General features: G+C 41.4%; 1 protein-coding gene across 1 annotated transcript in view; it reads left to right on the top strand.

The window, feature by feature from the left end:
• LOC140739323 (uncharacterized) overlaps positions 1–27790 on the top strand; it is a 145425-nt gene that overhangs the window by 62163 nt on the left and 55472 nt on the right. The window contains exon 7 of the mRNA XM_073067506.1: positions 19795–19821. Within this exon, the coding sequence (XP_072923607.1) occupies positions 19795–19821 (27 nt within the window). The remainder of the gene's footprint in view (positions 1–19794; positions 19822–27790) is intronic.

The following is a 27790-nucleotide window of genomic DNA, read 5'->3' as shown; positions in this document are numbered from 1 at the left end:
CCAGACAGGTAGGCAGACATGTCAGTCCCTCTCTTGAAGTGCCTTAGTGAACAGTCAATCGATGGGTTGTATCGAGATACCCAGGGAAGGCAAAGCACCTGGGGCAGTTCAGGCAAATGAACAGATAGGAGAGCTGTTCCCTGTGGTTGCCTTCAAGCACAAGTTGGAGGGGTTCCGTGGATCTTGCAGATGACCATCCAGAGCCTCAATGTCAATGTTGTCTCTCGATTTGAGCCGGAGAGATATCCATGAGGTTCCTGGCTGCCCCAGAGTCAATAAGTGCCTGAGGCTTATGGGTCTGGGACCCCCACATCAAAGAAGCTGGGAGAATTACACGATTAGGGGAAGATGTTTGAAGGGAGAATCGACCCATCAGAATTGCCCTTCCTGCTGACAGGTACCCTGATTTACTGGATATTTGGGTCATAATGCCCGGAAGTGTCCTGAATCGGCACAGTAGAGGAAGGAACCCGTTCTCCTGCTCTGATCTCATTCTTCCTGTGATAGGTGATACAACTCACTTGTAAAGGCTCCTTCGTGTACTGGATACTGGGTGATAAGGGAGTGCATGGAGGTAGCGATCTAAAGAGTAGGAAGCCTGGGGTATTCTTTCTCTGCTCTATTCAGATGCTTGGTTGGCAATTTGGAAGGCAGATTTATCAGGTCATCAAGACTGTCCTGCTCGTCACACACTGTGTTCTCATGTTGTCGAATCCCTGCACTCAGCCCACACTGGAAAGCAGTAATGAGGGATCTCTCATTCCACCCCATCTCAACCGCAAGCTGAAAGGGGAAGGATAAATGTGTCCAGTGGGAGCATCATAAAAGAGGAATTCTGAAATCACAGAGGATAATTGGCTGAATGTGAAAGGAGAGTACTCAAGAGGAATCCCATCCTCACTCTAAGTGGTCATGGAGGGATGTAGGAGAGAAATGCAGGAAATTTGGTTGAGAGCCCTGTCAACAAAGTCTGTGGGATGTTAATGGACATTGTCACAAAGCTAAATGTGTGAAATAGAAATTAATGATGAAGCAGTGATTGACCTTTAGAATCTGAGAGTAGAGTGGAAATTGGTAACAAAGTTGATGTAACTTAATTACAAAAGCAGAAAGTAGTACTTATACATTCACTTATATACTAGAAAACTGGGTGAGGGAGGGGCCATGATTAGGAAAGAAACAAAGGCTATTCCTTGTACCCCACCGAGAAACAGGTATCACTTAAACCCATGCCTGTTTCCATTGGGACACTTCCATTTTAAGAAAAAAGGTAGTTACAGGAAAAGGTTTTCAAATGAGAACTGGTTCAGTTTCAGTCAAGTAAAGAAGGTTTGTGGTGGAGCAGGAGCAGTTATGCCTGTGTACAAAGAATTCTTCCAATGTAGTGGGCTGCATTCAATGCTCATCTGTATTGGAGAAACCAATGTAGATTGAGCAATGACTTTGTGGGACATCTCCAAGGATGACCTTAAGTTTTCAGTCCATTTCTGTTCTGATGTCCTTCTTTGGCTGCTTACGGTATTTCATTGAACCCAGCAAGAGGATGGGCCATATGCTCAACACTGGCAAGACAAAGGTCCTCGACCAGCTTGCTTCTGCTGCACCATAATGCTGCCTGACAGTAAAGTTCATGGTGATACCCTGGAAATCATGGACCACAATCTGGTGAAGGCAGACATTGGTGATGAGATTCACAACTGCCTTCTGCACCCAGTTCAGCTTTAGGTCGATTGATGGAAAAGACATTTGAAGTTCAACATCTTAGACATGAAACAAAGCTTATCATCCTTGGCAGTTACATTCATTGTTGTACTTCATACTACTGAGGCCTGAACTACGTATAACATGCACCTCAAGAATAAGCTAATGATTATCAGTGTCCTCTCACAGCCCAACAATCTGAGCACCAGGGCTTGAATTGCACTCATTTGACTACATTGGCCAGGGTATGTGGTTCGCATGTCCGACATCAGACTATTGGAACAGTTAATCTGTTCAAAGCTCTGTCTTGGGGAAAGAACATTAAGTAAACAGGAAAAAGTTCAAGGATATTGTTAACACCTTTAAAAAATTCAGCATCATCACTGATGCCTGGATTTACTGGTAGATTCCCCACTCACCCTGTCAGACTCTGATTGTCCCATCTGTAAAAGAGCCAGCTGTTCCTACATTAGCCACTCCAGAACCCATGAAACTGAAGTCATCCTTGATCCACAGGGAGAAGAAAAATAGATTTTCTGTGTCCTTGTTTGTTAAAGCAATTTTGATCTAATTGCTGATTAAAAACATGCAAACATTGTTCCTGTTTCTCTGTATTCTACCTGCACTGTTTATACTCAACAGGAAATTTGGCATGAAAGAAACCAGTCTCCCCTTGGGGCTCCTCCAAACTTGTTCTGTAACTAGGTTCAATTGAAAGCTAGGTCTAAGCCATCTGGAGCAATTCAAGTATTGTTTTCCTTTACAAAAAAAAAGTACCCGAACTCCAAACTGTGACTCTTTTCAAGGTAAAAATTAATTTTGTTGTGAACTTAGTTAATTTTATGTGTCCTCAAGTGACAATCACTGAAGAAACTATCAAAATTTGGAAAGGATTGAGAACCTCTTCTAAGTGTACCAATAAGTTTTGTGCATTTAAAAAAGTAGCTTCAATTGTTCTGTTTACATCAAAAGATTGAAACATTCAGTGAAGTGTGTCCTTTGAGTCAACAGCCAACAGAGTCTGAGAATGCTGTGCTTCAGTAGCCAAATGCATAGCACTAACACCAGTTACAATGCTCCACAAAGGTATGAGAAGCTGGATACAAGATAGTAACAGCAGTGGTGTAACATTTTACACACAGTAGTGTGTTATAATAGGATCCATGTGATCCCCGGCTGCTTGAGGAGCTTACGACTTCTGAGAAAAGAGTCACCTTAAAGAAGTGTCCCCTCAGCACCCCCAGACAGAAAGGGACGCCATGGAGCTGAGGGATGGGGACAGGGAAATCTTTGTGTCTCCAACTCTCCATGCAGTGTTCATGCCACAAGTGTCCCCAAAACAGCACAAGTTGTGAATTGATCATAATATGCTGCTCAGTGTTGATTTAAACAAAAAACCTGTGCAGAGTGAACGGAGCACCAGTGACACAGGTTCCATAATCCAAATTGTTAGGATTTGTGTGTGAGACATTGATGTTACAGTGCTGACCCTTTACTCACCGTCTCACTGCGACATAGTTTATTTGCGAATGATTAGTTAAAGTTGTAGATTGCACACAATATTTCTATAAAACATGCTCAATGCAGAAATTACACGGTGCTGGCCAAGTCAGATGCTTGACTGAAACCAGAATAATGACAGCCATGGAAGTGCCTGGTCCAGTTCCTCAGTGGGTGTAATTTCACCAGAAATGATCATTAGTGTGATTTAACAAAGTAATTCTGCTTCTATGTGTGATTTCTACAAGAAAAATGTGCATACATGGACCAAATTTGTAGGCTTGAGACTCTGCCTGTGTGCACCCAACTGAGAGAGCAAAATTCATCCGTAGTTAAGAGTGCCAAATTAGTGCATGAGTATCCATTCAAATCCATTCATGTGGCCTGTTATTTTTCTCTATTCTGCCTTTTGGAATTCTTATCTTTGGAGTGCTTATCTGCTGGTGTCTGACCTTATATACTTTGTTTAGTAGGCTATTAAACTTGCATTAAAGCACACATGTATTGTTGTGTCTAGTGCCTGAACCAGGCCAGTACTTTGTAAACAAGGATTAAATCCGTGTTAAAGCAACTTAAACATCCTGAACTGAGAATTAAGTGCAGAATTTGGATTTTAACTTACTTTAAGCTTTTAGTGGATACAGGGAGTTAACAATCCCTATAAACAGTTAACTTTCGGAAATGCTTTTTTTTTTAACATGCAAATATTTAGGCAAGTGCAGACCTTGCTATTAAAGAGCATTGTTAAAGATAAAGCTTGGCAGAAGACATGAAAAAGATCAAGACCATTATCATATCTGTGGTTACGGCACACTGTCTAAAACAGAAAAAAACATTAATGATCCTGCAAGGCTGAATGCTACCCTGGTAATGAGCCACAGAAATTGGACAGACTTGAATTAGAAATCTTTATTTGGTTACTCTTAAAGGCTGGCCTTGAGATACAATACTTCAAAATTCTGGGTACTGTGCACAAAAATAAACAATAACAGAAGTAATGCAGATGCTTTGCCTAGGGGCAAAATCTGAAACAGGCTTGGTGTAACATAAAACTAACAGCCCATTTTAAATTTCCCAGTTGCGTTGTACAACAATCCTGTTTGTCGTAATATTTTGATGAGAATAATTGCTATCAATATAGAAAGATGGTATTTTGGGAATTATTACCCAAACTCTACTGGAAGTCTGCATTAAAGAACTGCCCTAATTTTATCATCGTTACAAATCACTCAAAGCAATTAGGTGATGGATAGTTTTCAGTGAACATTCAATGAAAGGTTTTTTTTTTCAGGTAGAATTCTTACCTTTAAGAATTTTTCTTATGGCACAATATATTGAACAGGAATGAAGTGTGAGATTCTGTGTGAAAACTAGAAAAACACAAACTCGAAGGATATGTTAAGTTTCCTGTTAGGATTCTTTGCTTAATAACGCCATTTGAAATCAGCAAGAAAACTCAAAAAAAAGGAGCAATTAATTATAATAAGGATTGTGATATCTACTTATTCTAACATGCCAGACGATAAAGGAAATGATCTAACTTGCCATATAGATGTCACTGAATGAGAAGTTGAATTTATTATGTATATGTACAGTATGTCTCCATATTGTTGTCTCAAACACATTGATGAAGTTATTACATCAGTCTTGTGCCTCCTCCCCATATTGCCTCAAATGTTAACTCCCTTTCTGTCAGTTACTGTCAAATATAACAGTCAAACCTGGAAATTCACTTGGCATTCTTTATTTTTTATACCTAAGTTTATAAGGCTTAGATTATAAATGGCATTTTAGATGCCACCCATTAAAATTGTCACAATCCTTCTGATTTATTAGAGAATGAAAAAGAAGAAATAGTTTTCATGGGAAGACCGACTGCATCATAGAATCAGAATCAGGTTTATTATCACCGGCATATGTTGGAAATCTGTTATCTTAACATTTCAATGCAATACATGATTTGGAAAAAATAAAATAAATAAATAAATCTATTACAGTAAGTATGTATGTATATTGAATAGATTAAAAGTAGTGCAAAAATGGAAATAATATATTTAAAAAAGTAGTGAGGTGGTATTCATGGGTTCAATGTCCATTTGGGAATCGGATGGCAGAGGGGAAGAAGCTGTTCCTGTACTGCTGAGTGTGTGCCTTCAGGCTTCTGTACATCATTCCTGATGGTAACAATGAGGAAGGCATGTCCTGGGTGATGGGTGTTGTGTCTGTGCTCCGCTACATATCAATTAAATAAAAGGACGCATGTGGGAGATGCCTTTAACTGGTGTACTCACATTGCAGTGAGAGCCAGAAAGAACAATGCCCATGTGTAGGCAACAGCGCTTGCGCAGACAACAGATCAATACATAGTGCTGGGGGGGGCGGGGGGGGGGAGGTCATTGCTCTAAAAGAAATAGATCCATACATCACACTTCCACCCTCTTTAGATAAACACAACATAAACTATATACATACAAAAAATTAAATTTCCCTTTCATAAATCCATATTCCAAATAAACATGCTTTCACAATAACAGTCCGTAACTAACTTTATAGTTCTAAAGGTTCAGTCTTTTGGGTGGTGCTCTGTTTCTATCAGGATAGTGCCTCTGGACCTGTGCAGTGGCAACAGCTTGTCTAAGACAACATTATCAGTTTTCCGTGTCACATTGCTGTCAGTGACATGATCATCACTGAGAGGTAAGTCCGGTGACTGTAATGTGTCCGTCTTGTTGGATGCAGTCAACTTAGGTATGTCCTTCAGTTGAGCATCCAGTATCTGGTCAACATGATGTCTCCATGTCTGATCTCCAATGTCAACTATGTACATCAGGGTTCAGTTCTTGTAGCTATCCTATCAAGTGTCCACTTGTCTTCTCTAAAATCATGCACTAGGACTTCCTGTCCAATTTTGAAGCTCTGTGCTGCTTCATTTGGCAAGTAGCTGAACCGTTTATTCTGTACTTCCCTCTGAAGATCTGGTTTCAGGAGGTCTATGCCAGATCTCAGATTCCTGCTGCTCATGAACAGCATTGAAGGTGTTCAATTTGTTATCACATGAACAGATTTCCAATACACAAAAAAGAATTTGTCCACCTTGTGCTGTACAAAATGCCATCCTTGTCCATTGCTGTAATGAACTTTTTGAAGGTTTGGATAAGCCTTTCAGCTAACCCCATTTGGTGGTGAGGAGCTGGCTTCAAATGTCTGATGCCATTTTTCTTCATAAACAGTTGGAATTCTTCTGACATACATTGTGGTCCCTTGAAACTCACAATTTGTTCTGGTAAGCTATTTCTGTCAAAGATAGTCCTCAGAGCGGAGACAGTCTTTGTTGAGGTGGTTGACTTCATTGGTATAACCTCCAGCCACTCCAAATGAGCATCCACAGCAATCAGAGACATGGAGTCCATGAATGGCCCAGCAAAGTCAATATTCACTCTTTGCCATGGTGACAACGGCCACTCCCGCGGGTGTAACAGTGTCTGTGGGGGTGCATTTTGAACTTATAGCATCCCAATCAGCTTTTGGCCAAGTCTTCAATCTGTTTATCTATTCCCAGCCACACACACGTAGCTCCAGGCAAGACTCATCATCTTGACTGTACCCAGGTGTCCTTCACACGAATTCTCTAACACACTGGGTTGCAGTTTAGAGGGAACCACAACACAAGATCCACACATCAGCATTCTTTAACATCCCGACAGTTGGTCTCATCTCACTGAGAACTCTGAAAACATAGGGTTACCACGAGCTGGCCATCTTTGCATGGTGATATCATAGACTTTTGACAATGTCAGGTCATTTCTTGTTCCCCTTTGTATTTTGGAATTTATTACCAGCAACTGGTCCATCAATGCAGTGTGGAACACTTCTGGATCACAGTATGAAAGCTTTTCTTCTTCAGTTGCCAACAGTGGAAGACGTGACTAGCCATCAGCATTGCTGTGTTGCTTGGTACCCTTGAACTCTATGTCATAAGAGTGGGCTCCTAGAAATAGATCCAACGTCGTAACTGGGTAGCAGTCATCACTGGAATTGCCTTCCTGGAATTGAAAATGGACACAAAGAGCTGGTGATCTGTCACTAGCATAAGTTTTTGTCCATAGAGGTAGTGGTGGAACTTCTTTATTCCTCATACTAGACTAAGGGCCTCTCAGTCGATCTGTGCATAGTTGCATTCTGCGCTCATCCACGATCTTGAAGCAAACATAATCAGGCGTTCCGAATGTGTGACAAAATGACTCCAGTGCCATAAAGGGATGCATCACATATCAGTCTAGTGGGCAGGGATGGGTCACAATGGGTGAGCAGTTCATCTGATATTATTAATCTCTTTGTTTCCTTGAATGCTTTTTCACATCTTTCTTACCATTCCCACTTTGTTCCTGTCTGTAACAGCATGCAATCGATGCAGCACTATTGCAATGTTTGGGAGAAACTGGTGGTAGTAGTCAGGGCCAGATTAAGCTAGTGCGGGGCCTGTATCATATGTTATAAAGGGGCCCTAAATTTTAAAAATGCACATAAGTATTAACAACATAAATTATTTACTTGCATAGTAAAGTAATTCAATTTTTTCATTTGCTATACAGCCAGATAATACAAATATCTGACACTTCAGTAATAGTATTACTTACATGTAGATATCAATTTCAAATGTCAAAAGTAACAAAACTACAATTTAAAAGTTACATTTTCTAGATTCAGCATGAGCAAATTTGTTGATGATACTGGAAATGTCTATTTCACGCAGAAGTTCATGTTCAATGTTCATTAGAGTGAGATTGTTCAATCTGTTTTGACCCATGGTGCTCCTTAGTTCATTTTAAATCCTTTTCTGTTTTGAAAATGAGCGTATTCCACTGCAGTTGGTAACCATGAGTGGCAAATAGATGCGCAAGGCATTTTCTACATTTGGAAAACATGACTCCAAAGAATTGTCAGTTATCAAACGGTACAACTGTAACTCTACAAGGTCTTGTTTGGCACCAATATGGGAAGCAAGGTCAGTTTTGTGTTGTTTGGTACCCTTGAACTCTATGTCATAAGAGTGGGCTCCTAGAAATAGATCCAACATCGTAACCGGGTAGCAGTCATCACTGGAATTGCCGCCTTGGGACTGAAAATGGACACAAGGAGCTGGTGATCTGTCACTAGCATAAACTTTTGTCCGTAGAGGTAGTGGTGGAACTTCTTTATTCCTCATACTAGACTAAGGGCCTCTCAGTTGATCTGTGCATAGTTGTGTTCTGCACTCATCCACGATCTTGAAGCAAATGCAATCGGGATTCAGATCCATCTTTCTTTATGTGTGACAGAATGGCTCCAACGCCATCAGGGGATGTGTCTGATGGGCAGGGATGGGTGAGCATTTCATCAGATGTATTTAGTCTCTGTTTCCTTGAATGCTCTTTCACATCTTTCTGACCATTCCCACCTTGCCCTTGTTTGTAACAGTGCATTCAATGGATGCAGCACTGTAGCAATAGTTGGGAGACACTGGTGGCAGTAGTTTACAAGGCCTGAGTTGTGACACATTTTCCAGTTTGGGTGCCTGTAGCACTGCTTCAGTCTTCTCTTGTGACTTATGTAAAGCCTTGCTTGTCAATGGCATATCCACAATATCAGATTTCATTCTTGAAAATCTCACATTTCTCTCCCTTCGTGTGCAGACCATACTCACTCAGCCTGGTAAGCACTTTACCAAGGTTCTGGAGGTACTCTTCATCATTATTGCCAGTCACAATGACATCATCAAGATAGCATTGTGTTCCTGGGGATATCCTGGAGCACTTGGTCCATTGCTCTTTGCCAAATTGCTGGAGCTGATGCAATGCCAAAGACAAGACAATTATACTGGAACAGTCCCTTGTGAGTGTTGATTGTGAGGAACTTCCTGCTTGACTCTTCAATCTCCATTTGCAGATAGACTTGTGACAAGTCAATCTTTGAAAACCTTTCCCCACATGTCAAAGATGCAAAAATGTATTCTGTTCATGTCAGGGGAGACTGCACAGCACGCAGCACCAGGCTGACATTCACATTGAAATCCCCACATATACAAACGGCTCCGGCCTTCCCTTCCTTGTTCTCTGGGGAAATGGACATGGCCCAATTGTTCCACTCAACCTTGGAGAGAATTCTAGATACCTCCAGGCTCTGCAGTTCACCATCATCTTTAGAACGCAGTGCGAAAGACACTGGTCACGCTTTATGGAATGTCAGCGCTGCTGTTTCATCCATTTCATTTCTGGCCTTGATGCCGTTGAGTTTACCAATCCCCTTTTCAAGTACCTTCTCATTAGCATGAAGTATCTGTGCCAGTCTCTGGGCTGCCGTTACCTGTTGATGCCACACTGAGAGCTTTGATTGAGTGCCAGTCTAGTTGGATTTTTCTCAACCATTCACATCCAGAAAGTGCTGACCCTCCACTTTCAATACATAAGGCTCAAACTGTTGTGTTTGGCCTCCATACACCACACTTACTTTCAGTTTGCCTTTGAGAGACATTTTTCAACCATGTAGGTCTTCAGCGTCACTAAGGTCTTTTCTAATGGTATCTTACAAAACAGTCTATTGTTGTCAGCCTCTGGAATTATAGACAAAACAGACCATGTATCCAGCTCTATTTTCAGTTTTATACCAGAGACATCTATTGTGATCCAGATGGTTTTGTGATCTGATCACAGATCAGAATGTGAATCTGGTTCACATTACAAACCTCTCGAGATGTGACTGCCAGCCTTTATTAATGCTATCAAATTCATCAACTTTCCCACCTGAAGGCATCACCACATTATTTTCACTATAAATTCAGCACATCTTTCATTGTGCACAATGCAGGCAACTATTCATGCCTTTGTTAGTGTCTGTGATGACTTTCTCATGCTGTTTACCACTCGCTGTTTGGTCCCATAACTGTCGGTGCCATTCATTATATTCTCTGACATTCAGGTTTGTACTCATTACCCATTTGTTTTGCCTGTGCACAATTACGTATCAATTAAGTAAAAGCACACACACGGGAGATGGCTTTAACTGGTGTATTCACATTGCAACGAGAGAGAGTGTGCGAACAATGCACATGCATGGACAACAGCATGTGCACAGACTACAGATCAGTATGTAGTGCTAAGGGGGGGTGGCCGGGTCATTGCTCTAGAAAATATTGATCCAGATGTCACAGTGGGGGTCCTTAATAATGGATGTCACCTTTCTGAGGCAGAATGAGAGGAGTATTAGTTTTCTGCCATTTATTTGTGGGCTGAAAAATGGCAGATGGAGTTTAATGCTGATAAGTGTGAGGTGCTACATTTTGGTAGGAATAATCAAAATAGGACATACATGGTAAATGGTAGGGCATTGAGGAATGCAGTAGAACAGAGTGATCTCGGAGTAATGGTGCATAGTTCCCTGAAGGTGGAATCTCATGTGGATAGGGTGGTGAAGAAAGCTTTCAGTATGCTGGCCTTTATAAATCAGAGCATTGAGTGTAGGAGTTGGGATGTAATGTTAAAATTGTACAAGGCATTGGTGAGGCCAAATTTTGAGTATTGTGTACAGTTCTGGTCACTGAATTATAGGAAGGATGTCAACAAAATAGAGAGAGTACAGAGGAGATTTACTAGAATGTTACCTGGGTTTCAGCACCTAAGTTACAGAGAAAGGTTGAACAAATTTGGTCTTTATTCTTTGGAGCGTAGAAGGTTGAGGGGGGACTTGATAGAGGTATTTAAAATTATGAGGGGGATAGATAGAGTTGACGTGGATAGGCTTTTTCCATTGAGAGTAGGGGAGATTCAAACAAGAGGACATGAGTTGAGAGTTAAGGGACAAAAGTTTAGGTGTAACACGAGGGGGAACTTCTTTACTCAGAGAGTGGTAGCTGTGTGGAACGAGCTTCCAGTAGAAGTGGTAGAGGCAGGTTCGATATTGTCATTTAAAAAAAAAATTGGATAGGTATATGGACAGGAAAGGAATGGAAGATTATGGGCTGAGTGCAGGTTGGTGGGACTAGGTGAGAGTAAGTGTTCGGCACAGACTAGAAGGGCCAAGATGGTCTGTTTCCGTGCTGTGATTGTTATATGGTTATTTTATCTGGAATCTGGTGGCTGAATCAATCGTTGAAGCTGATCCAGGGGAATGTGCAGATGAAAATTGACTACTTGAGTAGGGAATGAATGTCTGCATGGCAATGACGGAAGAACAGGGCAGTGGGACTAATTCTTTCAGAAGATCTGTACAGGCATGATTTCCTAAGTAGTCTTCCTCTATGCTGCAACCAGAAACAGGTACAAAGTTGAAATAATTTTGTAACCTAGGAACAGCCATTATTTTCTCAGCAAGTCACAGGAGACTGACTCACCACAGTCAGTTATTTCCTAACCATGCCATCCTAATCCTCCTCTGAAAGGATGATAGGAAAAAGTATGTGCTTGAATGGTTCACCAAATTATAAGACATGTTTGTAACAGTCTGAGCTTGACATCCAGGTGACGTATATAAGCCAGTTTTACTGTGAAAGCCACACTATGGTTTCAGTTAATTGACTTTGTCTATCCATGTAATGATGTTAATAACTTTTCCCAAGAACAGGTTTGGCCTCATCCCAGGATAGTCTGGAAGGAGCTGATGAACATATAAAACACATCTTAAAGTGAGCCAGAACACTTGGCCGTGAAAAATGCAATCTTAACCAATATTTGTACCTGAGAAAGCATAAAATTAAATGCATGGTGGGGGATTACTGCTTCTTTCCAGTATTGACTTCTTTCCACCCCACCTCCGTGTAAGATCATAAAACCATCTGAGATAGGAGTAAAATTTGGCCATTTGGTCCATCAAGTCTCCTTCACCGCCATTCTACCATGCCTGATGTATTATCCACTCAACACCATTTTCCTGCCTTCTCCCTGTACCCTTTGATGCCCTGACTAACCAGGAACCTATCAACCTCTGGTTTAAATACAAGAAATGATTTGACTTCCACAGCTGTCTGTGGCAGTGGGTTCCACAGATTCACCACCCTCTGGCTAAAGAAACTCCTCATCTCTTTTCTAAAGGGACATCCTTGTATTCTGGGGCTGTGCCCTCTTGCAGAAAGGGGATAACAGTGTGTTGCAAGTGAGTAGTGACTTGCTGCGCTTGTTCAAATACTGGATGGATTGAGTGATGTGGAAGCAGCTGAGTGAGTTGAATTGGGAGGGAGAAGATGAATATCGAGGCAAGTGCAGAGTACTGTGAGGAAGGAGTGTGAATATAAAATTTAAAAAACATTTCTTATTACTCCAAAACAGATCAGCTCTGCAGGCTCTACAGTGCATGAGCTTCCTCCAGAATATTTTTACTCCATCAACGTATCTCTCCATCCTTTTCTCCATTGCATTCTTTTTATCTAGCTGTCCCTTTAATGCATTAGAGCCAGTTACCTCACCTGCTGCTTGTGGTGGCAAGCCCAGCTTTCTCATCGTCTCTGGATTGGGCCGATTCTCCCAAGACTTTAAGTCGAGGTTTTCTATTTATGTGTTGTGAGTAATGAGCAGGCATCATAAACCTTTTGGATCAGTGGCAGGCCCCCAAGAGCCCCAGACCTCCAGACCTCTGTGTTCTACTTCACCTGAACATCATTAATTTACCTCATTGTCGATTGTTTTCCCTGTTAATTGCTCCCTGAGATTTTTCATGCTGTTTATTGGTAACTGTGGGTTTCTCGTGCGATCTTGTACTATTTGAGTTACACACACTGAGCATTCATCACTCAGTCTTTACCCAGCCTTTCTATAGTAACCATTTAGGGCAACTAGGGATAGGCAATAAATGCTGACACCCACATCCCATAAAGGAATAAATAAAAAGAAAATCATACCAAGTGATCTGTGTATCTTTGTTGATTCTTTTGTGAATAAACTCTCGTCGGTGTTTTATACTCAAGTTCGAGTTACTCCACGCCTGGGTTCGCGACCCTGAGTTCATATTTACAGCACGACTGGGCATCATGGACCTAGCTGGCTGTGGACAGATGTGTACAACGTTGACCCGCCAAGGAGACATGAACACATGCTCCAGGAGATACTAACCTCGCTGTAGAAGTTCTCCAAGTCCAGTGGGCGTGATTTATGTTCTTCCGAGATTGGTTCTAGTTCTGAGCACTCCTGCCATGGATTTCTCTGACACCTGTGAAGGAGCATTAAACGTATTGGTTCAATGGTAATCCCATGTCTTGCTGGGCATTTTGATATAATGCACCTTTGCATTTGAGTTGCAGCTTTCTGGGTCCCCTTCAGATTGAGGTCAGGAGGCATACATCATCCCACTTTATTTGGGCAGGGTCCTCTTTTGGGCAATGGCACTACAGGAGAAGAATTTGCCCACCTGCTTCAAAGTAGATCTCTTTACTGGAACAATGAGGAGGGTGTTCAATCACTCACCTGTGGTCAGGAGGCAGCCAATAGGCTCCTCTATCTATCCACCGGTGGTCAGGAGTTATCAATCACCCACTGGTGGTCAGGAGGCAGCCAATAGGCTCCCCTATCTATCCACTGGTGGTCAGGAGTTATCAATCACCCACCGGTGGTCAGGAGGCAGCCAATAGGCTCCTCTATCTATCCACTGGTGGTCAGGAGTTATCAATCACCCACCGGTGGTCAGGAGTTATCAATCACCCACCCGTGGTCAGGAGTTATCAATCACCCACTGGTGGTCAGGAGTTATCAATCACCCACCCGTGGTCAGGAGTTATCAATCACCCACTGGTGGTCAGGAGTTATCAATCACTCACCCGTGATCAGGAGGCAGCCAATAGGCCCCTCTATTTATCCACTGGTGGTCAGGAGTTATCAATCACCCACCAGTGGTCAGGAGCCAGCCAATAGGCCCCTCTGTCTACAACAGGAAGTACGGTCTGTGGTGGACTACTCTAGAGAATTCTGCACTTTGGCTGCAGAGAGGAGTTAGAACACGGAGGCACTGACCACCATAATTCATCAGGGTCCTAATAGTGACCTTAAGGATGTTTTAGCAGCCAGAGACCGTTTGAAGATCTGGAGAGTCTCATAGACCTGGAAATCCAGATTGATGACTGACTGTTTGAAAGGAAGCAAGAAAGATGTGGTGAATTTTCCCAAAGAACTTTCCTTCACCCGGATTCAATGTCTTCTTCGACCCTGCATTCAATGACTTCACCCAGACCTCCATCCACCTCCTCCTCCTGAGGAAGAAATGTAACTAGGCAGAACTACTCTGAATGGGAGAGATGATGAAGAGAGAAGTGTTGTTTTTATTGCAGAGAGGCTGACCATTATCGCTCTTCTTACCCTGAAATATCAGGAAGACTCCCAGGACAGTTCAGGAAAGGGAGGACTGTGACAGTCTCTAATTTTTCTCCTGGCTCTGCTACTTCAGGAGTGGTGCTACCTTCTCTTTTATCGTGGAAGGAACATCAGCATGCCCTTGGAGCCTTTGTTGATTTTGATGCTCTGGGCAATTTCCTAGATCTTGGGCTGAGCAGACGACTTATTTTCCCATCCAGACCAGTCACTCTCCACCACGGCTCTGGATGGAAGACCATTGGTGCCGGGGCAAGTTTGTTTTCTTACCTCTCCTCTCAATCTTACTATAGCTGGCATGTGCAATCTGTTCAATTTTATCTTATCCATTCCCCTGAGATTTCACTCACTCTTGGTCATCCTTGGCTGGCTTTCCAAAACCCTCTGATCAGTTGGTCCAGTTGCTCCGTCCAGGGTGGTCAACCTTAACAAGCATCACTCCCCATTAACATCTTAACTACATTCTACAGAGGCGTGGTTGAGAGCGTGCTGACCTTTTGCATCACAACTTGGTACTCCAGCTGCAGTGCTGTTGACAAAAAAGCCTTGCAGAGGGTGGTTAGGGGAGTAGAGAGGGTTATTGGGGTCTCCCTACCTTCTGTCCAAGACCTCTTTCAGAATCGATGCCTACAGAAGACATGGTACATCATTAAAGACACCTCACACCCTCTCCATGAACTGTTTGTTCTTCTGCCATCAGGTAAACGTTACAGGAGCATCAAAACTAAAACCACAAGGCTACTAAACAGCTTCCTCCCACAGGCAGTCAGACTGCTAAATAGCTGCTCTACCTGACTCTGCTTTGGACACTTTTAACTTGCACTGGACACTTATAACTTGTTTTTAACTGACATGTGGCTGTTGTGTTTTACTATTTATTGTTATGTTTATTATTTAGTGTTGCGTTTGTTATGTTATGATTGCACTGCTCCTGGGAAACGCTGTCTCATTCTGCCCTGAAGAGCTGATGTACGGTTAGAATGATAATAAAGTTTTTGAATCTTGAATCGTGTTTATCTCCCGAGTTGCCTGCAGGAACTTCTGAGTTGCTTCCCAGTTTTCCTGGATCCTCTCTAGATTCCTTGGAGCCAGATCCTATTTCACCTGAATTTTCTCAAGTACCCCTGATTATTCTGATTTGCTGGAGGTATTTAGCAACAAGAGGGCCACCACACTTCCACCTCATTGGGATTATGATTGTGCTATCGATTTGCTACAGAACATTTTTTGAATACATGGTTTGATCTCAGGATATTATCTTGGATCATGGTCCCCAGTTCATATCTAAATTCTAGAAAGCTTTCTGTCATCTCACTGGGGCCTCTGCAATTCTTTCCTCAGGCCTCCACTTGAAGACCAATGGGCAAACTGAGAGAGTTGAGCAGGATTTGGAGAGAACCTTAAGGTGCCTGGTTTCAGGGAATCCTATAGCATGGAGTGACCATTTGATCTGGGCTGAATTCACTCATAATACTCTCCAACATTCTTCCATAGCAATGTCACCTTTTGAATGCCAATTTAGCTATAAGTCTCCATTATTTCCAGTGCAGGAATCTGAGGTGGGTGCTCTGTCAACTGACCAATTAATTCAAAGATGCAGGACAAATGGTCAAAGGCCAGGGCAACCATGTTGGCCATTTCTCAACGACACCAATGCCATGCTAACCATCAGAAAGGGCAAGGTCCATCATTTTATTCTGGACAGCAAGTGTGGCTATGAACCAAAGAGCTCCCCATACGAGTCAAATGTCAGAAGTTGGCTCCCCCCTTATATCAATCTATTTAAGATCTTTTGCTGGATCAATTCTGCTACTTATTGTCTGAAGGTACCGCACGCCGTGTGCATCCACCCTACGTTTCACGTGTCCCATCTTAAACCTCTTGGATTCTGTCTCGAGGCCTCCTCCACCTCCCTGTATCACTGATGGAACCTGGTGTATATAGTTCAGTGACTGTTGGGCTCCCGCATGGTATGTGGCAAGATGCAACACATGGTAGACTAGGAAGGATATGGTACAGAGGAGAGGTGCTGGGTTCCATCCAGGACATTTTGGACCATGACTTTCACAACCACCATTCTGATCACCCTGGGCCATCAGGAGTCTGCCATAGGGGGGAGTTCTTGCCCTTTGGATCAGCCGGAGGTCCATGAGAGCCCCAGACCTTGCTGCTCTGCTTCACCTGAATATCGTTAATTTATGGATTTGTCACCTGTTAATTGTTCTGAAGTTTTTCGTGCTGTTTATTAGTAACTGCGGGTTTCTCTTGCAACCTTATACTATTTAAGTTGTATATACTGAGCCCTTGACACTCAGTCTTCACTAGCCTTTCCATAGTGCTGTCCTTTCCTGAGTTACCTATGTATGTTAGTTGATAAATATGTTGTTGGAGAAGTAAGAGGGGTAGGTATAATAAGCTGTAGCTTGGGCCTACACCCTTCAGGTCTGTTTTAAAGAATATTTATGTTTTTTGTTGTAATTTTCTCCTATGAAATCATAGTTACGAAATCATCTTTTCAAATCTTTTCATTATTAGTATTATTCAAAAATAGCGCAGGTACATCGAAGTAACAACACTTATAATGCCTCAAAAAAGAAGAAATTATCTTAAAGAATGAAAATTTTTGTGAATTAAAAAAAACCCTACTAAGCAAGAAAAGTGAGGGAAAAAAAGAAACCCATTGGAGGTACAACCCCGGAGCCATGCGTCATACAGAAAGCTTCTAATTTATGAAATCATTGTTGTAAATGATGCTTTTTGTTATGTTTGTACTGACCAAAATAAATTAATTTCATTCAAAAAAAATTAATTTCATTCATTCATTCATTCATTCTTCTGTGAATAAACTCTCATCGTTGTTTTGTTCACAAATCTCCAGTTACTCCCCACCTGGGTTCACTACCCTGAATTCATCATTATGGTAGGAGAATGTGAGATGGGGACATGGGGAGAAGAAGAAATAAAGAGCTGAGTGTGTTTCTAGAGGGATGCTGCGGTGGGGAATGGCGATGGTTTAGATTAAAAGGGAAATACATGCAGACATGTTTCCAAATGTGCAAACTTAGAAACCAAGCACTGCACCGTCTATTAAATCCATCTTATCCCAGTATCATGATGCTCTTTCCCTCCTCTATCTCCTTCCTCACAAGGCTGAGCAATCTCCTGCAAGGAACTGAACTGACCTTAGTCCAGATTGTGTAATTCCCTTCTGAACTCTGAAGACAGATAACAAAACATGAACAGACCAGACTAGGACCTGGTGGCTTGGGTTCAGATGACCAGTCTAACTTCTGTATGCAGCTCTTGGGAATATGTACATCTTCTTTCTCAGACTTCTGTGGTTTCTTAGAGTTATGTTAAGATGCGAGAATGTGATATGAAACTAACTTGTCTTCCACTTTAACCTGCTTCCCTCTACTCAGTGCCCACATACCAAACCATTTGTACCTGAGCAATAGGAGTAATGGGAGATTAGAAATGTCTGTTTCATTGCGGTGGGCAATTGTGGATGGTGACTTCTAGATGATATGATTGTCAGTGATGACTACTCTTAAAATTATACTGTACCTAATGTGTTACATAACCATGAAGAATCATTTTTGATTCTAACCTCCTTGTATTAAGATTTTTTAAGCATTACATAATCATTTCAGGGATAAACTTTCAATTGATAATCTATCACTAATTGACTTTATCATGATAATCAGATGCCAATTTAACTTCCATTGCTGTATGGCTTCAGGTTCAATAGTGCACATAAAGATAACACAAAATCGTGGAAGCTGTACAAAGTTCTCCCAGTTAGAAATTTTTAGCAGACTTGTTAAATGGTTTTTGAGAATACCAAGTTAAACCACAAAGACCCCAGAAAAAAACCTTGTTCTGAATTAGTTAACTTCATATAACTGCTTACTGGGTGCTGGCTTACAATGAGAAAGCTGGTTAGGTTTCTGGTTCCTCAAATTTATTCAATTACCTTTTGAGGTCTGCGTGTCGATGTCAGGTGAGAAGGGAACATTTTGACAGTAATGGCCCTGGAAATCAAATACCCTGCAAATACTTGTATCAAGGCTTAGCCATTAACTGTAGCGAGGTGAGTGGAGTGCAGAACACAATCAGCAAAGTTTTTATATATTTTCCAGGTGTGATTATTGTGTAAAAATTCTTCCATGATATATGCACTTGTGTGTATACTGTGTCTCATTCCATTTAGTGACCAAGAGTAAGTATTTCTATTCCAATGGCTAAAGCTTCTCATAGATATTTATGTAGCTGAAACCATTATTTAGGCAATACTGTATTGTAGTTTTTTAAAAAATGTATCCTAATTCAGCAACTAGAAAAAAAGTGCCTCCTGCTGGCAGGGATTTGGAGGTAAGTGTCAGACTAATACAGGGAGACAAGTAGAAGATAGTTGCAAATTACACTGGTTTGAGGAAGTTCATTGCAGTAATCCTGGTGAAGAAATAAAGATTCTCATGATATATTGCTGAACTGTCTAATTCAAGAATTTGTGAAACAGGAGGAGTTGCTGATCTTCTGCCTCCTTTTAATATATCTTCCATATTTTCATTGAACTGATTGGACCTGTGTATGGCTTTACTCTTAAATCACTTGTGCAAACTCTTCTTCAGTTCTTGCTCTGGGTTTCTCCTCAACTCACTCTGAACACAATGTTATTTCTTACTGACAATCCATGTGTCATGGTGAAGAGTGAAAATAGTAGGAAATTTGTGACACATTTATAATTACCTCGTGTTCACTAACATATGGTGTGACAGAGTTCTCAGACAGTGGTATGTAGCAGAGCATAATACCTGACTGGCTTTCTGCTTTGGCATGACACTGATCCAAAAGAACCAGAAAACATTTAATCATTTTTTCAGCCACCATAATCAATGATAATCCTTGTTTCTTTTTACATGTTAAAATTATTTTAATAAAATCTTTAAAGGATAATGGAATTACTAACACTACTTAATTATTCTTCATAGGTGCCAAAAATAGCTTTTCATGCAACTGCAGCCTTTTAAATCCATCTGCATGAAATTGGCATACAGAAGAATCTTTTCAAATTGCACTTTTAATGTTTTTGAATAATGTCACATTGTACTTAATTTCATTACTTATAGTACTTATCAAAGTACAAAACTGAAAATCATCTCGATTTATTATTTCCTAGTTCTTTATGTACTTAGCCTTGCTGATATATGTTTGGTCATTAAATAATCCAATCATCCTAAAGTGTTGTTTTGGTTTTGGATTCTAGGGCCCTCTTGGATTGGATGGAAAACCAGTAGGTACCGTCTGGTATATGTGTTCAAAAGAATCCTGCCTTATTTTTCTGTTACCTGATATAGAGAGAGCAGGGAAATAGGAAATTATAGTTAAGTTTGAGTAAATAAAAATCAATGTGAAAATAAAGTATTTCCTTACTCAAAATTTCCATTTCTCAGGGATGCCTCTCTGTTGCTTACCAGAAATGTGGCAGGTTAATATTAATCTCAATGTGTTAATGGTGTATTCTTAATCTTATTCATTATATTGTTTCCTCGTGTCAAATTTAGTAGGTTTCCTTAAATCTAGACCTTTATAACTAAACATTAAAGTAAGATAGAAAAATATTAGTAATTGTTTGAACTCCAGGGACATGAGAGCAAACCAAACAGTACACAGCTGACAGTCTCTGGTATTGCTGAGCTCTCTTGCTACATTTCATTTTCTCCATCTGTTCTCTGACCCCTCTCTGGGTCCAGTACTTTATATGCTTCAAAACATTGGGAAAGATGTTGGAAAGAGATAATGTTCAAAATAGTTTCAAAGGTGAAGACCATTTACCCAGAACTATTTTTAAAAAGATCTCTTTTATCCTCCTGAGAGTTTGACTCATGGAATAGCGTGTAGCTGCAGCTGAATTCATCCTTCGCTGTTTCTTGACAAACCACCTGTCAATCTATTAGATTTCAGTTTTCATCATGGGATGTGATTATAAAACTGCTTTAAACATTCTGAAGAGCAATGAAGTAATGCAGAAATTTGTTTCATTACTTTGATTGCCTTTTATTCAGGGCTATTATCATTTCCTTTTGAGTTATCAGCTTATTAGGGCTTCCAGCTTTTCTCAGTTAGGAAATGTGGCAAATCTTGTTTCAGAGAGTGAGGAAAAAATATGCCTTCAGGGATTGGTACACAAGAAGAAATTATCAAAGCCATAGAAATTTTGTCATAGAAATTTTGCTGCTTGGTAACACTTCAAATGGAAGTGATTATTTAGGAAAACTATCAGGTGCAAGATGTTCTGAAGTTCCTCCCTTAATCTAACAAGTAAACTGGGCAGTGCACTAAATAATGAGCTGGACAGACAGTGCAGGCCTCTAATAACCAAGCAGACAATGCCGGTGAGGCCTGCTTTCTGCTTACCAAGTGAGGACCAAATCTGAGTAAATCCTACGTTGTACAGTCTGAAGTAAGTGTTCCTTATATTAATAAAAATCTTTCCCAATCTGATGGCCTTCCTATATTTGAGTCATTCCTTACTATAACAATGCCCATTTCTGGTGGAATTCCCACCATCAGGAAATTGGATCAGGCGCTTCTGTTCACCTTTCACCTCAGCAAGTTGTACGTTTTGCAGCGTCTTCCATGCTCATGATGATGTCATCAACCTGGACCATGTTCTTCTCTGCCTTACCAAAGGAGGTCAGAGCAATAACATCTACTCCTGATAAAACAAGGAGAAAAACCCGCTGCAGGTCAGAAGGGTCATGATTTGACTGTGACACTAAGGTTTTGTAACCTGCCTGAATTTTCAAAAGTATACACACTGCGAGGTTTCGTAGCATTTTTCCCCAGTACAGTTCTATTGTGGCCTCTGCCTGAACAGTGAGCTTGTCCCTTGGATTGAAGGCACTTGTGGCATATGGCTCAGCCTGTAAGGGTGATCTTGGGAAGAAGGAGTGTTGCCACCCACACTGAAGGCATTTCCCTCTGTTCCCACATTTTATGCTGCTGTCCTTTGAGGACTCTTTAAGGCAGTAATTCACCTCCCATATTTCATGACAGTAAAACCTTAGCAACTTGGAGCAACTCAAGTCACATTTAGTATAGCAATCAGAGACCACCCTAAATTTTTTAAGGCTAATTTTTTAGGTCAATTTTTCCAAAGTTCTGATTTTTTTTGTAGTCTCTAATGGAGTGTTAGAACTAACTGTGACATCCATTAGTGCACTAAATACAATAAAACTCCAGAAGGGGTGAGTCTAGGGAGGAATTTGAAAACAAGGATCAGGATTTTAAAAAGGAGGGCACAGCCAGCAGAGGGGAAGTAGAAGGCAGACTTCATGTTACAGAGGTTAGACCAAAGGAGGCCAGTCCATGTTGAAACAATGAAAAATGGAAGTAACAGAAGGCATGGATAAGAGTTTGAGGAACCGGTGATGCAGTAAAATGATGTTCTGGTGGTGAAAACCTATTAGTAATGACTAAATATGTAATTGGAAGAAAATCTGGGGTCAAATGTACTAAGTTTGCTAAGAATACCCTGTAAAAGTGTGTTATGAAAGGAGAAAAAATTTTGTGAGTTTTCCAGCAAAGTTGACATCAGATTGCCTCGTCTTTCTGAATTGAAGAGCGCATGCAATTTTACTCTGGGCTACGGTGTTTTATGAAGTGTCATATTGGTGCCAGATCAGCCATGATCTTGTATGCTCACCACCCTCGAATCCTTTGCAAATCTTCCCCCTCTCACCCTAATTTTATGTCCCCTAGAGTTGGAATCCCCTATGCATGGAAAAGCCTGCTACCATTCACTTTATGAAAGCCTCCCTGAATTTTAAACACTTAAACAAGGTCGCCCCTCATTGGTCTACATTCCAAGGAATGGAGACCTAGCTTGCCAACTCAGGTCCTCTGGTCATGATAACATCTTTGTAAATCTTTTCTGCTCTCTTTCTCTTCCAGTTTAATCGCATAAGAGGGTGACCAAATCTGTATACAACACTCTAAGTGTGGCCTCACCAGTGACTTACACAACTGCAATCTAATGTCCCAACTCCTGTATTCATTGTCCTTACTGATGATAGCTGGCATGCTAAACTTCTTTTTCACCAGCCTGTCTACTTGGGATGTGCTTCTACATCTCTCTTTTCCATTATACTCCTTAGTACCTTACCATTTGTAATCTAAGTCCTTTTCTAGTTCAACTTTCCAAACTGCATTGCTTCACACCTAGCTGCATTGAAGTCCATTTGCCACATCCCCAGCTGATTGAGATCTCCCTGTAATCCTGTAAAGGGTCTCTTTTCATCCATCCTGTGCAATGTGTGGGTTGTCCCCACAGTTCAAAGACATACTGGGTAGGTTAATTGGTCATTGTCCTGTGATTAGGTTAGGGTTAATTAGGTTTGTTGGGGGTTGCTGGAACGGCGTGGCTCAAAGGGCCTATGAATTTGAATTGTTAGCCCTGCTCCAGTTTAACACCCTAACTTGTGGACCTGTCCTATCCTTTTCCATCACTGTTTTAAAACTAATAGAATTATCGTCACTGACTAACATGTGCTCCCTGACAAACACTTTAGTTATTCCGCTGCCTTACTCCCTAAGAGGAAGTCAAGTACTGCATCCTTCTGAGTAGGGTCCTCTGTATAATGACTAAGGAAACTTTCCTGGGTTCATCTCACAAATTCCGCCCCATCCTGGCCCTGAGCACTCTGAATGGTCCAGCCAATACCAAAGACTTTAAAATCTCTCACACTAATACAACCCTATTATTCTCACAATTATGGGCAATTTCTCTACATGCCTTCTCCTCAAATCCCCAGTGACTATTAGGACTGTGTCTATAATACATCCCCACATCACAGTCCCCAGAGCCAATCCGTGCTCTGAGTTCATCCACTTTACATGTTAATCCTCATATGTTGAAATAAATGGGATTTAAATAAGTATTCCTGTCCCTCCTGCTGGTTAATGCTTTATCGCAGGACTTGCTTCTGCTCAGTGTTACCCCCCCCCCGCCCCCCCAACCGATCATCTAGTTCAAACCCTCTTGTGTAGCAGTAATAAGTTTCCCTGCAAGAATATTGTCCCTTCTGCGATTAAGTGCAACCTTTCCATTTGTACACGTTGCCTCTACCAGAAGAGGTCCCAATGGTGAAAGAAGCTGAATCTCTGACCCCTGCACCAGCTCCTCAGTCATATATTCATCAAGCCTATTCTTCTATTTCTCATCTCGCTGACACGTGGCGCCGGGAGTAATCCGGATTGCTACACTCGAGGTCCTGCTTCTTAACTTTGTACCTGATTCCCTGTACTCATTCTGCAGGATATCTTTCCTTGCTCTGCCTGTGTCGTTTGTACCAGCATGGACAACAAGCTCTGCCTCTTCATCCTCCTTCTTGAGAATGTTCTGCACCCACTCAGAGACATCCTTGACCCTGGCACAGAGGAGGCAACACACCATCCTGGTGTCCCTTTGGCAGCCACAGAACCTCTTGCCACAGAGACCCCTCCCACTCTCACCTGCTACGCGTCTCCCATCACTATCACTCTGTCAAACTGAGCCTCAGCGCCAGAGACTTGTCTAGTGTGTTAGTCTCTGAAAGAAGGTCCCTCTCAACTGTTTCCAAAGAGGCACATCTGTTAGTGAGGGGAATGACTACACACTTCCTACTCCTGGTGGCCGCCCATCTATCAGAAGCCTGTGCTTTGGGTAAATCTCATCTAAGCCATCCTCAGACCCCCAGAAGCTGCAGCAGGGTGCACTTCCCACAGATAGGGTCATGAGGGAGACCGTGAGGTTCCCTGACCTCCCACAGCTTGCAGGAGCATTCTGTTACCCGAACCACCATACTGCCTATACTGAGTAAACTGCTAAGGATGGATAAGAAACTTTTAAAACCCTGATCACCTGTTCCTCCCTGCAGAAGCCTTTCTAGGCAAAGCTTCAAGTCTCCACTTTTACACTGGCCCATTCTCACAATGACCACTCGAAAATGGCTACTCCACTTAAGCTCACGTTTTTTGTTATTATTGGGTAGAGTCCCCTCCAGTTAGCTAATTTCTTTAATGCAAAAAATGCAGAGCATTTCATCACATTCCTGTCAAGCCTGATGGATAGTAGAAAGGCTTTGAGAAGTGAAGTACTGTAGGTCACTCATCACAGAATATGCAGAATTGGACCTGCTGTAATAGCCACAGTATAATGTCCAGTTAAGTTTCTAACCAAGTGTCAATCCAAATTGTGTGGATGCCTGAAGATTTTCCAAAGCTCTCGATGATAAAACATCAAGGTACCTTTGCTGGGGATGGCCGTTGCCTGGTATGGTACATTTGTTACCTGCTACAGATAAGCTCATGCCTAAAGGTTGCTCAGGTCTTGATGTAAGAACTAACTTTGATTTTTTGACGAGTTGCAAATTGATTTGATTGTTGCACAATCAGCAGTAAACAACTCCCTCTTGGACCTTACAGAAGGATATTAAAAGAATGAAAGTAGTTGGGCCAATGACATTGCAGTGATGTCTTTGTGCTGTAATTGAAATTCCAGCAAATATAGATACCTTCTGCTGTGTTACAGTACGATCTCAGCCATATTTGAAGGATTTTCATTAATTCCTATTGACTATAATTTTACTAAGGCGTCTTGATACTGTACTTGTTCAAATGCAGCCTTGGAGTCGAGGAGTGTCACTCAAAACTCATCTCAGGAATTCAGGTCTCTTATCGTGTTTGGATCAAGTCTATATTTAGTTCTGGTGTAGAGAAACTCAAACTGGCCATCATTTAACAATTTATTAGTGAGTAGGAGTTCCTTTATAGCATAATTAAGTCCTCTTCTGTTTCTTTGTTTATGATTTGCTGGTGAATGGATCACAGTGTGTTAATCAGATGGTTCAATTTGTCTTGCTTTTTTGAGGATAGGGTGTATCTGGACTGTTTTCCAGATGGTTAGGTAAATATCATCATTGTAGTTGTAACAGTCTAGAAATGAGGCTAATTCTAGTGCACTCGGCTTCAGGCTGTAGCCAGAATGTTGGCTGGCTCATTTTTCCTTAATTTCACTATCTCATATGTTTGTTTAGTGGTGTAGCAATAAATCTGCATTTTCTCTGAATGTGGTTCTGTAAAAACTTCAGTGAGCCAAATTCAGCAACACTTAATGAACGTAAATTTATAGATAAACCCCGAACAGCAACCTGCTGACTCTTTAATGTGTTCCAATGTGGTGAACTACATATACCTGTCTGGACTGCTCCTGTGGCTCCTCCCACAGACCCCTGTATAAAGGCGATTGAGGCCTGAGCCCGGCCTCATACTCCAGGATGTAGTGTTGTTCATTCTTCCAGTCAATAAAAGCCGATATCTCACTTCTTACGTCTCAGAGTGAGTTATTGATGGTGCATCATGGTGAACTACATCCACATATAGTTTTAGGATACTTGCAGCAATGTTTGAGGAAGTGAAGTTAAACAGAGAAACCAGTGGCCATATTTAACAGGCCAGATTATGTTCGATCAAGTCGTCTCAAGACTTATCTCATTAGTTATTTAATTTCTTTGTGCCTTTTGTTTAACCAACAACAACATTTAAAGAAATGGAGGGCAATCGTTTTAGAACAGGGAAAATGGATTCTTAGTGAGCAACTCTATTAAACAATGTATCCCCTTAACCAAAGTGGTATTCAAATACGTACATTAACAATGGAAAAACAGAGACGGGGGTGTATCAGAGAGGATAAATGCAGTACCCCAGAAAAAGAAGCATTAAGAAATGGAATGGAAAGATTAGGAAAGTGACAGAAAAAAACGAGGAGGTAAATTAACCACCATCTTTCTGTGCCTCATCAAGTGATTGAAGGGATGCTCTTTCAGAAGAGTAATCTGATCAACACAATCTTGAATAGCCTCAGCATTTCCCTTCCCAGCACCTGGGTACTTCCCCAATGGTGGTGAGTATGTACATCAAAGACCCTTTCATTGGGAAAAACTACTCCATCCGGGAAATGCAGATTCAATGAACTTTATATCTTACCCCTTGTGTAAACATTTTGTGATATAATAATTGTTTCATTCCTTTGTGGGGAAAGAAGTATTCAGAATGCTAGGCGTGCACTTACATGATAAATGTACATTAATGCATTATAATTTCCTTTGCCAAGAGCTAAAATACCTTTTTATCCATAAGTAATTTTGTTTATCAAACTAAACAGATATTTTGTTCATTAATTAATAACTTGTACCATTGTGTAACTTCACTGAGAAATTATCCTTTGGAAAAATGCAATATTTGGTAAGTGAAGAAGTTTGTGTTGCATGCCACAGTGTGAAGTGATACACCACACTGCCGTTTGTGGTTTTATTTATGATGCACCATCAATAACTCACTCTGAGACGTAAGAAGCGCGATATCGGCTTTTATTGACTGGAAGAATGAACAACACTACATCCTGGAGAATGAGGCCGGGCTCAGGCCTCAATCGCCTTTATACAGGGGTCTGTGGGAGGAGCCACAGGAGCAGTCAGCAGGGTCTGTGGGAGGAGCCACAGGAGCAGTCCGGACAGGTATATGTAGTTCACCACAATTTAACCATCTTAATAACAAGTGAACATACAAACAAATGAAGGTTATCAATCCCACTGAAATCAAAAGACCTGCAGATGCTGAAACAAAGCAGGTTAGACAGCATCCGTGGAAAGAGAGTGAATTAACACATAAAGCCGAAGATACTTTGTCAGAACTGGGAAGGAGATTGAAGTTGTAGAGAAAATGAGGGAACTGTATGACAAATGGACATACTTGTGACAGGGTGATGCCAGGATTGTTGTGGGGATGTATTGTTAGATTATCCAGTCATTCAGGAGGTGATAAGGCAGACAAAGTTGAATAATATATTGCAAATAGCAGGGCTGTGGTGTGTCTGCAGTAGCCATGCTGTAGTGGAAAGGGAAAAGCCCTTCCCTGGCGGTGCAGCAGAAGTAGCCAGCTCTGAAATAAACATGGAACACAAACTGCCCAATGCTAGAGAATTCAGTATTGACTCCAGAGGCTGTAAATGTGTTATTTCTGAACCACATTATAACAGTCCCACAGGTCACAGAAAGATCAGAGTGGGAGTGTGACAGAGAGTTAAAATAGCATGGAACTGGACAGTCAAAATCCCTCCAGCAAAGCGGTAACCCTATCTGCATTTGGTTTCTCCAGTGGTATAGGCCTGCAAATCTTTCCCAAGGTTCTTTGTGTTACACAGAAAACAGTACTACAGACTA

This window comes from Hemitrygon akajei, chromosome 15 (assembly GCF_048418815.1).
Source record: "Hemitrygon akajei chromosome 15, sHemAka1.3, whole genome shotgun sequence".
In the NCBI taxonomy this organism is placed as follows: Eukaryota; Metazoa; Chordata; class Chondrichthyes; order Myliobatiformes; family Dasyatidae; genus Hemitrygon; species Hemitrygon akajei.
The sequence above is the reverse complement of the archived record's forward strand: the minus strand, read 5'-3'. Positions and strand labels throughout refer to the sequence as shown.